The 10,235-nt window shown below is 42.1% G+C and overlaps 1 protein-coding gene across 1 annotated transcript; it reads left to right on the top strand.

Annotated features, from left to right (window-relative positions):
• The first annotated feature begins 1,368 nt into the window (after positions 1-1,368).
• LOC121846007 (sphingosine 1-phosphate receptor 1-like) lies at positions 1,369-6,939 on the top strand. Its single transcript, XM_042318709.1, has 3 exons — positions 1,369-1,522; positions 3,090-3,725; positions 3,925-6,939. The coding sequence occupies exons 2-3, from the start codon at positions 3,419-3,421 to the stop codon at positions 4,848-4,850; spliced, it is 1,233 nt and encodes a 410-aa protein (XP_042174643.1). The 5' UTR covers positions 1,369-1,522; positions 3,090-3,418; the 3' UTR covers positions 4,851-6,939.
• The last annotated feature ends 3,296 nt before the right edge of the window (positions 6,940-10,235 follow it).

The following is a 10,235-nucleotide window of genomic DNA, read 5'->3' as shown; positions in this document are numbered from 1 at the left end:
GATTCAGATGGGTTGGGTCTCTGCTGTTCTGTAAAGAATTTATTAAATTTAGCTCATTTCTCATTTTCTAATGTTGGAAAATTCCCCCTCCCCCGCTCCTCTGCCACCATCCTCCTGCTGTTGCACAAGCAGAATCTACTGACACCTAGTGGCAGTATGAGTAATAGCACACAGGTTACTTTCTAAGTTGTCTGTCGTCTCTCACGGTCAGGGAAGGGTTCAATTAGACTGTTTCTCAAGTAGGCTTACAACACTGATGTTAGCAGCAGAACAAACTCCAATCACAGATAAAGAGTAGTTCAATAGTTACAACAGCAAAGCTAACAGTTAGTTAACTAACTAGTTAGCTGATTTAGCCTACATCCTCTACATTCACTATGCTCAGCTGATAGCCCATATACTGCCCTCTCTGTGAGCGGTAGCTTAGGCTAGGTAGCTTGCTGACAGTGGGATGAGTGTCTTTGAACACCTGCCTCTCCAAAGGTATGTGCACCGCTCTGTATCCAATATATGTACGCACCCACACACACGTGTATGGTACATGCTTTAAGACAGACATCCCAATCATGGGACATTACATTACAGTGGTTGGTCGGGCACTCTCAGTGTTAACAGACCTGGTTCAATCTGTAGCCATGTTCTGTTCCAACAGAGATGGTTCAATCTGTAGCCATGTTCTGTTCCAACAGAGATGGTTCAATCTGTAGCCATGTTCTGTTCCAACAGTGATGGTTCAATCTGTAGCCAATGCCTGGAGCGGTTTGGCAGGTGACAACACATAGCGGGTCTGAGCATGTTACTAGAATTACTGGCAATCTTTGGAGTTAGGCTAGTCTATAACACTACATAAACATTGCATTTATTTACACTTCCAGATGATAACTATCTACGATAATCAAGCCAGAGAGATACAACTGTTTCATGTGTTCTGTCTCCCATGAAACAAGCACCATAATAAATAATCAAATGAGTATTCGACTATAGAATCCAGCCATATGTTCTGTGGGTAAATTCTATGAATTATATTTATATGGCCCTAAAAAATACAAGGAACCACAATACCAAAAATCTTCGACAATATGCTTTTCTCTTGCCTCCTCACTTAAAAGTTGAATTAAGTCCCAAACCATCAATGGTTAATGTGTAGAGAGAGAGAGAGAGGAGAGAGAGAGAGAGAGAGAGGGAGAGAGTGAGGAGAGAGAGAGAGAGAGAGAGAGAGAGAGAGAGAGAGAGAGAGGAGAGGGAGAGAGAGAGGAGAGAGAGGGTGAGAGAGAGAGGTGAGAGAGAGAGAGGAGAGAGAGAGAAAGAGAGAGAGAGAGAGAGAGAGGAGAGCAGAGAGAGAGAGAGAGAGAGAGAGAGAGAGAGAGAGAGAGAGAGAGAGATTGGGCTAAAACCAACCCCCCCTGGATGTTTCAGTTAGGTTCTGCTGCTCCGGTGTCTTGCTTGTCAGTTCTCTCTTATGCGGTGGTTAGTGTGGATTCTCTTCAACGCATTGATAAGATCTCTACAAATAATATTCAAGGTAGGTTTATTTCACATCTGTATGCAATGTCGCAGTGCTAGTCTATGTTAATAGAAAGCGTTTTACCAAATACGCGGTCATTGGATGCGTTGCTTTTACGCGCTAGAATTGCGTCTTACTTTATATCTGTTGTAAAAGATAAGGGTGTCTGCAGTGTGCTGAATCTCTTCTCAGAACATGTTTGAATTCGGTTGAATCCAATTTCACTTTCTGTTTATTAGATTTCGTTTGACATGTATGTAGCCTGTTGTGTGGAATGCACAAGCCGTTAATTTATTTTTGGTCTGTGGACCGTGGGAACTTTACAGACCATGCCCATCGCAATGAGACGTTATTGGGGTAATCAGCGTACGGCAATTAGGCTGAATTTAGACAGGCAGTCTTTTGACCAATTAGATCAGTTCTGATAAAGATCTGATGTGATTGGGGTAATTACCGGTCAATGGGCTGAATTGGAAATGTAGGCATATGAGCACAAGACGTTGAAAAAACGTCTGAACTAATTTTGCTTAGTGAGATGTGATTCCATGGCAATGTGCAGTGAGATACAACAACGGTCACTATCATATTTTTACGAACAGTTAGACTTCTCTATATGTATCCTATTATATCCAGGCTACATTGTGGAAATTGTGTTGCTATGCATTTTTTAGTTTGAAACATATACATCATATTAAATTGAGTATTCTAATTCCTAGCAATTCTACAGTTTGAACCTTGAAACGTCAAATTTGTTGCCCTAATTTCATTGGCTACAGATTAGATTCGAGTTAACGTTTCCAGACAAGGCCATTTTTTAAATCTTACCATATGACTCAAGGCAAGAAAGAAAAAAATCCATTCTCAAAACACAAGACTCAAAGGAATGCGACCCGGTTGACACTTAATGGTTTTCTTACATAAACATTATCTGATCAAAGACATTCTCCACTCTGGTTTCGATTTCTTTTGACAAGACATTATTTATGAAAGTATATGCATTCCAGATTCAATTCCATACATTTTACATTGATTTCCTTCTGGAAACTTGAGCAACTCAAATTTACTCCAACCAACTGACATTTCACCCCCACTGTGCTATGACGAAGCTGGCAGGTGAAAGTGTCCGCGTGTGCCAACTTTACGCACGCACTGTTATGACGCTGAATGTCTAATATCGTTAACGTGATTAACTCACTCTTTAAACATAATTAAGGTAGTTAAGGAAAAGAGCTTGAAACATTTCACATGGCCTCTTTAGGTACTCGCTAACTCAGTCAAAACCTTTACCCCAAGTGGTCACTATGTGTTTTAAACTAAGCGCATGTGTCGCTATCTCAATGTCGACTCTGCTCCACACTTCCCATAAGCCCAATGTTTTAATAAAAAATGAATCACTATAGCAAACGTTTTAGGGCAACGAAGTAAAGATTGCCTTCAATAGGCTCATTTAATTAAAATTAAAATGTAGATAAATGTTTTTAGTTATTTTTTAAAATTTGTTTGTTTATTTGTTTTTCATTATGTGTTTAATTAGTCATACTTTACTGTTCTCACCCTAATGTCCTCTGTATTATTTAATTCACAGGAGTTGGACAATAAGCGGCTCAGTCAAGACCCCTTCAAACAGAGCACATAAGCACCCCCTGGTGGCATTGACAAGCATAACACCTGTGATCAGAGACGTGGGGAAAGAGAACCACTACCTGACTCAGCTGCAACTAACATCTTCTTGTCTATTGGATTATAGTTCTGTCATTCTATGGAGCGAAACACACAGAGAGCCCCCATACCAACTGGTATTGATCGGTAACTGAAGCATGACAAGTTAAACTATGCGTTAATTAATACCTAGAATAAGGTATTAAAAAGTCAACCAAAGAGTTCACTAAAGAAGACTTAACAAACAACAGAAACATGGAGATGGAAGCCTCCCGTGCTGCTTACGCTGGGACCTTCCCCACTGAATCTATAGGCTCTCTACCCACCAACACCTCCTCTCCAAGCCTGCTCCAATTCTTCTGGGATTACCAGAACAATGATGTCATTGTGACGCACTACAACTACACAGGCAAGCTCCAGACAGACCGGTATCGTGAGGGGTTAAAACCTGAAGCCATAGCCTTCCTGGTAGTGTGTCTTCTTATCATCCTGGAGAATGCTGTGGTTCTAATAGCCATCTGGACCAATAAGAAGTTTCACCTGCCCATGTACTATCTCCTAGGTAACCGTTGTTGTTTTTGTCCTACATCCACCCCCCCTTTCTTCAGAGGACAACTTGACTATACTATATTGACTATACTATATTGACTATACTATATTGACTATACTTTATATAACTTTAAAAAAAATGTTATGTTACAATATAATTTTTAAAAATCCACCATATGCAATTCCATTAATTTTCTATATTTTCTTCCTAGGTAACCTGACTCTGTCAGACCTCCTGGCCGGTGTCACCTACATGGCCAATATCATCATGTCTGGTCCTAATACACTGAGACTAACTCCAATACTCTGGTTTCTGAGGGAAGGAGGCGTCTTTATCACATTAGCCGCCTCCGTCATCAGCCTATTGGCCATCGCGATAGAACGCCACGTTACCATGGTGACAATGAAACCATACCACGGGGCAAAGAAGGGTCGGCTGCTGGCTCTGATCGGGGAGCTGGGCGTTAGCAGGGCTGCTGGGGTGCTCCCCGTCCTGGGCTGGAACTGTATGGGTCGCCTGGACCGCTGTTCCACGGTTCTCCCGCTCTACGCCAAGTCTTACATCCTGTGCTGCGTGTCCGTGTTCAGCGGCGTGCTCCTCGCCATCGTCGTTCTCTACGCCCGCGTCTTCCGTATCGTGCGCACTAACACCCAGCGCCAACGCCTCGGAGGAGCAAAGGGAAGCCTTCGCAAAGGCCTCGCCAGGAAATCCCAGAAGTACATGGCGCTCCTCAAGACAGTCACTATTGTACTCGGCGTCTTCATCGCTTGTTGGTTGCCGCTCTTCCTCCTCCTCGGCCTAGACTCATTCTGCCCTGCCCGCCGCTGCCGACTGCTCCTCAAGGCGGACTACTTCCTTGGCGTTGCCATGGTGAACTCGCTCCTCAACCCCATAATATACACCCTGACCAGCAAAGACATGCGTCGCGCTATTTTAAAACTGCTCTGCCGCCCGTGTCTCATGACCAAGGACGGGCAGGTGAAGAGGATGGGGGTGCCGTTCCTGGAGTGTAGCTTCAGTAAGACGGAGGTGGCATCGAAGAAGCTGGAAGGCCTGGAGACAACGATCTCCTCTGGGAACATCGTCACGGCTCAGTCACCCATAAAGACTCTCTACCCCAAGCTCTTCAAGGTCTAAAGAGCCTAATGTGGATAGCTCTGTGATGGACAGGGAACTAACTCCCTATAGAAGATGGACAACATAAGTGCTCCATATGGCCTCCTGAAAAGACAGACCTGAAGGACCCTTTGGGCAGCTCTGTGTTTAAGAGAGTAAACCATAGAATTAGGGGCTTTGTCCCTTCCAGTAATTGTATTTCTATGGAGTGAACTTCATATTGAAGTGGTGGACAACAGGAGTGCTCAATATGGCCACCTGAAAACGGCATCACTTCCTGTTTGGCAACTCCACTCCAATGGCCTTCGGCAGACTAGCCTACATCTATAGCTCTCTTCTGCCCAATGAACTAAGCCTAAGAGCAAACCCTCAAAAAGACAGGTGAATGATCTATGATTGCGACAGATATAGCTACAGGTGTTTTTGATGAGAGCATCAAGTTCAGACATATCTCTCTTCAGCAAGTCTGTAGTGGTGCACTTGCAGCAATATCACCACATCAAAAGACTGATGTTGTAAGAATGATGACTAAACATCAAGCCAGGTGGAAGAAATGAAAATGTGAATTAAGCAACTCTTCTGGTATTCAGAAAAACCTTCCAGAACTGATTTGCACTAAGTTAACTCTGCATTGAGAGAGCATTGAAAGCCATGGATTAAGATTGGACATTCTGTTCTAGAACTAAGACTGTAAACTGGACATTCCAACCATGTTGAGTTGTTGTGGCGAGTGCGCCTCGGTTTACTTCACCCAACGTTTTCTATGTTGTTGTTGTTGTTTGAAATGCCTTAAAGAAGGCATAATATGGACATAATAATAATATGCCTGTGGACACCTGGACTTCGCTGGCTCGAAGGTCCATGTTGTGCCTGCCTGTGTCCCAAATGGCACCCTATTCCCTATACAGTGCACTACTTTTGACATTTGGGGTACACGCCGAGACGCAGGTTGTGATAACCCCATACACCTACACAGTGTGCCCAAACAGAAGCCTATACAGGAAGTGGATGCTGTGTTGTTCACCCACCAGTTGCTCTTTGAAACACAAACACACAATGGAAACCTACACATGCACCTAAACATTGTGGTACCTGGATGTAGAGGGAGATGTCAAACAATATTAAGATCACAGGATGCTGGTGAGGGGAGGACGGCTCATAATAATGGCTGGAATGGAATAAATGGAATGGTGTTCAAAGTCATATAACCAAGTGTTTTCTACCGTTCCATTAATTCTGTTCCAGCCATCACTATTACCCCCTCCTCCCCAATTAAGGTGCCACCAGCCACCCGTGACTAAGATTATAATTTGAGTAGAAAATCTCCCCACTGTTTTAGTGGCATTTTAGCTGTAACTGTTGTTCTGGGCTTACTCAGTCAAGTGGAAACTACCTGTTGGTTCCTGATTGGAATTCATATTTTAAATGCACAATACAAAAACACTACTGTAAGAATGTCACCATGAACCCAACTACCTGCAGCTCTAATCAGTGACGGACTTCTTCCCCAAGCAAAGGACTTCATGCAGTCCTTCGTGCTCCTCTTGTGTTATTGTATCGATAAGAACCGTCTGTTGCACTTGGGGGTCTCTGTTTTGAAGACGAAAGACGAAACCGATGAAACAACAGGTCACCAGGTAACCGGTTACCATCCTAACCTGCCAGTCGGCATCATCCAGCTGTTTGGTAACGTTAGACTAGAATGGGCTTGTCAGCTATAAATCAAGATCAAAGTGGGAAGATAAAGATGTATACAGTGCAATTCTAAGTTACAAACCCACTGACACATCTGTTATTTCTGGCTTTAGAGAGGCTTTTCCTATACAGTCTATGGACCTGAATGTATATTTTTCTACGTTTAAACTGGTGATGTCATTAGCAATTCCAAAATAAATTGTGTTCTGTATTTGGATGGATGAGAAGGTGCACCATACTTTTGTACTGCGTGTTGTGTATTGAGGAATTTATTTTTGTATTTCTAAAGGAATTTGTTAGGGCTTGTACTTTGTACTGTAAAGTATATGCTTTTTGTACTACCAAGGTTCTACCATTATTAAAACAACTGTTTTCTGAAGAATCTGATAATAAAGTTGGTGTTCACTCTGCAGGATTATACACAGGTGTACAGTGCCTTCAGAAAGTATTCAAACTTTTTCCATATGTTGTTGTTACAGCCTGGATTTAAAATGGATTCAATTGAGATTTTGTGTCACTGGCCTACAGACAATACACCATAATGTCAAAGTGGAATTATGTTGTACTAATTAATTCCAAATGAAAAGCTGAAATGTCTTAAATCAATAAGTATTTTACTCCTTTGTTATGGCAGGTCTAAATAGGTTCAGGAGTAAAATTGAGCTTAACAAGTCACATAAGTTGCATGGACTCTCCAATAAAAGTGTTTAACATGATTTTTGAATGATGCCCTTATTTCTGTACCCCACAACATCTGTAAGGTCCCTCAGTCCAGCAGTGAGATTCAACCACAAAGACCAGGGAGGTTTTACAAAACCTCACAAAGAAGGGCACCTATTGATAGATGGGTAAAAATATTTAAAAAACAGAGGAAAACCTGGTTGTCTGCTTTCCAACAGACACTGGGAGACAAATTCACCTTTCAGCAGGACAATAACCCAAAACACAGAGAGTTGCTTACCAAGAAGACAGTCAATGTTCCTGAGTGGCCTAGTTACGGTTTTGAATTAAATCAACGTGAAAACCTATGGCAAGACTTGAAGATGGCTGTCTAGCAGTGATCAACAACCAACTTGAAAGAGCTTTTAATCATTTAAAAACATATGTAACCTTTATTTAACTAGGCAAGTCAGTTAAGAACAAACTCTTATTTACAATGACGGCTTACACCAGCCAAACCCGGATGACACTCGGCCAATTTTGCTCCGACCTATGGGACTCCTAACCACAGCCGGTTGTGATACAGCCGGCCGTAAAATATTGTAATATCCAGTTATTCAAAGCTCTTAGAGACTTACCCAGAATGACTCACAGCTGTAATCACTGCCAAATGCGATTCTAACAGGGGTGTGAATGCTTATGTGACTGAGATATTTATGTATTTAATTTTCAATTAAATTTGCTAAAATGTTTGAAAATCTGTTTTCACTTTGTCCTTATGGGGTATTGTGTGTAGATGGGTGAGAAAAACAACAATTGAATACATTTTGAATTCAGGCTGTAACACAAACCATAGATAAGTCAAGGGGTATGAATACTTACTGAAGGCACTGTATGTGTGTGTGTGCAAACCTGCGTGTACTTGTGCATACGTGCGTTGGCCTGCATGTCCTCCCATCGTGGAGGAGCTGAGTGAGTGAAATATTATTTCTTAGAGAACTGTGGCAGGAAACAGTCTCAGACCCCCCCTCTCCAACATCTGTTAATAACATTGGTCTGGATACTGTATAGCTTCTGACATGATTCAAATATTTCCGTCGTCCAGCTCCTGTCTGACTGACTGCGAACACACAAAGAGCCTATTCTTCAAAGCCAGGCCCCTGACACATGGCCTTCCTGTCTCTCTTAACCTGTCATACCAGGGTCGTATTAATACAGTATCAAACAGGAAGAAAAAAGACTGTAACAGGAAGGGATGACCACCTGAGCTTGTCCAATGAGAAAGGCTTGTTTTCATGATCCTTGGCAAAAAAAAGTGTGGTGCACTAATGAATACATTAGTTACATGTAGACATAATGAGGTGTTGTTTCACCAGGCTGACACATAATCCCAGCTCGTAACTCATCCAAGGCACACTAGTCTTGTCCTCTGGTTGTGCGTCATAGATACGGCCCAGAAATGGCCATACACATGTATGGTAATAAAATGGTTATAGGTTTCTAAAGCTGCACTCCAGTCTCCTTTCCAGTTCATTTGTTTACTTAACAAAAGGCATTTCTCAATAGGTGGTCCGGGGACATGACATGGGCAGGCAGGCCTTTCCTCTTCTGTTTTCCTTTGCCGATGACATCAGAGGGCACCATCAGACCAACTCCTTGAATGGCCTCCTCCATGAACTTTACACTTGTGTCTAAAAAAACACAATTTTAAATACAAATTCTGTCTGTTCTATAGATTAGGGTTACAGTTAGGATCATTGAGTTGCCCCCTTTACAGTGAATAATATGTTTCACAAACAATCCCATGAGATGTATTTACTGGACATTTAAGTAAATCTGAATAATCTACCCGGGTTTAACATGTAAAGATCATTAACCCCATAGAGTGAAGTGTCTTTTGTTAGTATTGTGAGACTTTAAACACCTCTGGGTTATCTGTTTCTATAGCGATGGCTTTCACGGTTCACAGTGAATAACACACACACACAGACACACACACACACACACACACACACATACACACCAGACACGTGTGGATGATTTATGAGTCTACTATAGAAGCAATGTAATGTACAGCATACAGTAACATAATACCAGCTGGACTGAAAAAACAAATCTATTCAATACTAATACCACACAGTGTACTGTACATACAGTTTACCCCAAAACAGATGAATCATCCCCCTCTGTCTGTCTCTCTCTCTGTCATTGTCTCATTCTCTCTGTCTCTCCCTCTCTCCAGTTGTTACTATGGCTCTTAAAACATGAGAGAAGTATTGTGTGGTTGTAACCTGTGAGTTGATCTACGAACTTGGATACATAGATCAAACACATAATCTGACATACAGGTTTTCCACGATACGATGACCACATAGAAGACCAACAGCAAACGTTGGTAGCGTATATACTGTAGGCCTATAGGTTTCCCCACTTTTTAGCACCACACTTTGCCACTACCTCCATGAACATGACCATGTTCTGAAAGATGTCAAAGGTCGGTGAACCCTAACGTTAGCCTCCTTCCTGGGGCACAGACCCCTGTGCTGCAGGACTGTAAAATCCATTCCCCGCAGCTGTTCTAAGGTCTCTTATGCACAACAACGGAGCAAGTCGTACCCAAGGTAGATGGCGAGGTAGAGACTCCCATGAATCTGTCTCAGGAATACCCAAACACTGGCCCTGGGCTACCTTTCCTTCCTGCAGTGGAATGGCAGAATGGGCCATGGATAGACTGAATTCACACAGATGAGTTGCTAGTGTCACACAAATTAAAGCTGATTTCAGAATTGTCTCCCAAGGCTCAATGTGATGTTATTGGAATGAAGGTGTATTGTTCATCACTAATGAAGTGTGAACATTCATTTTCCTTCAAGCATAGACATTAACATTTGGAATTTGGACATGAATGAGTTTCAATATGGTCTCTGCTGCAATATTACTTTATTAAAGGTCCAATGCAGCCGTTTTTATCTCAATATCAAATAATTTCTGGGTAACAATACTGTGATTGTTTTCAATTCAAATGGTCTTTACAGAAACAAAAATAGCTTC

The sequence above is a fragment of the Oncorhynchus tshawytscha genome, unplaced genomic scaffold (genome assembly GCF_018296145.1).
Source record: "Oncorhynchus tshawytscha isolate Ot180627B unplaced genomic scaffold, Otsh_v2.0 Un_contig_4934_pilon_pilon, whole genome shotgun sequence".
Classification (NCBI taxonomy): Eukaryota; Metazoa; Chordata; class Actinopteri; order Salmoniformes; family Salmonidae; genus Oncorhynchus; species Oncorhynchus tshawytscha.
This window is presented reverse-complemented; position numbering and strand designations above follow the sequence as displayed.

Bases quoted from the DNA above. Each gene is read 5' to 3' on its own strand.
- LOC121846007 (XM_042318709.1), top strand. From the start codon at position 3,419: ATGGAGATGGAAGCCTCCCGTGCTGCTTACGCTGGGACCTTCCCCACT. The intron at 3,726-3,924 runs GTAACCGTTGTT...TTTTCTTCCTAG, and splicing joins GCCCATGTACTATCTCCTAG to GTAACCTGACTCTGTCAGAC.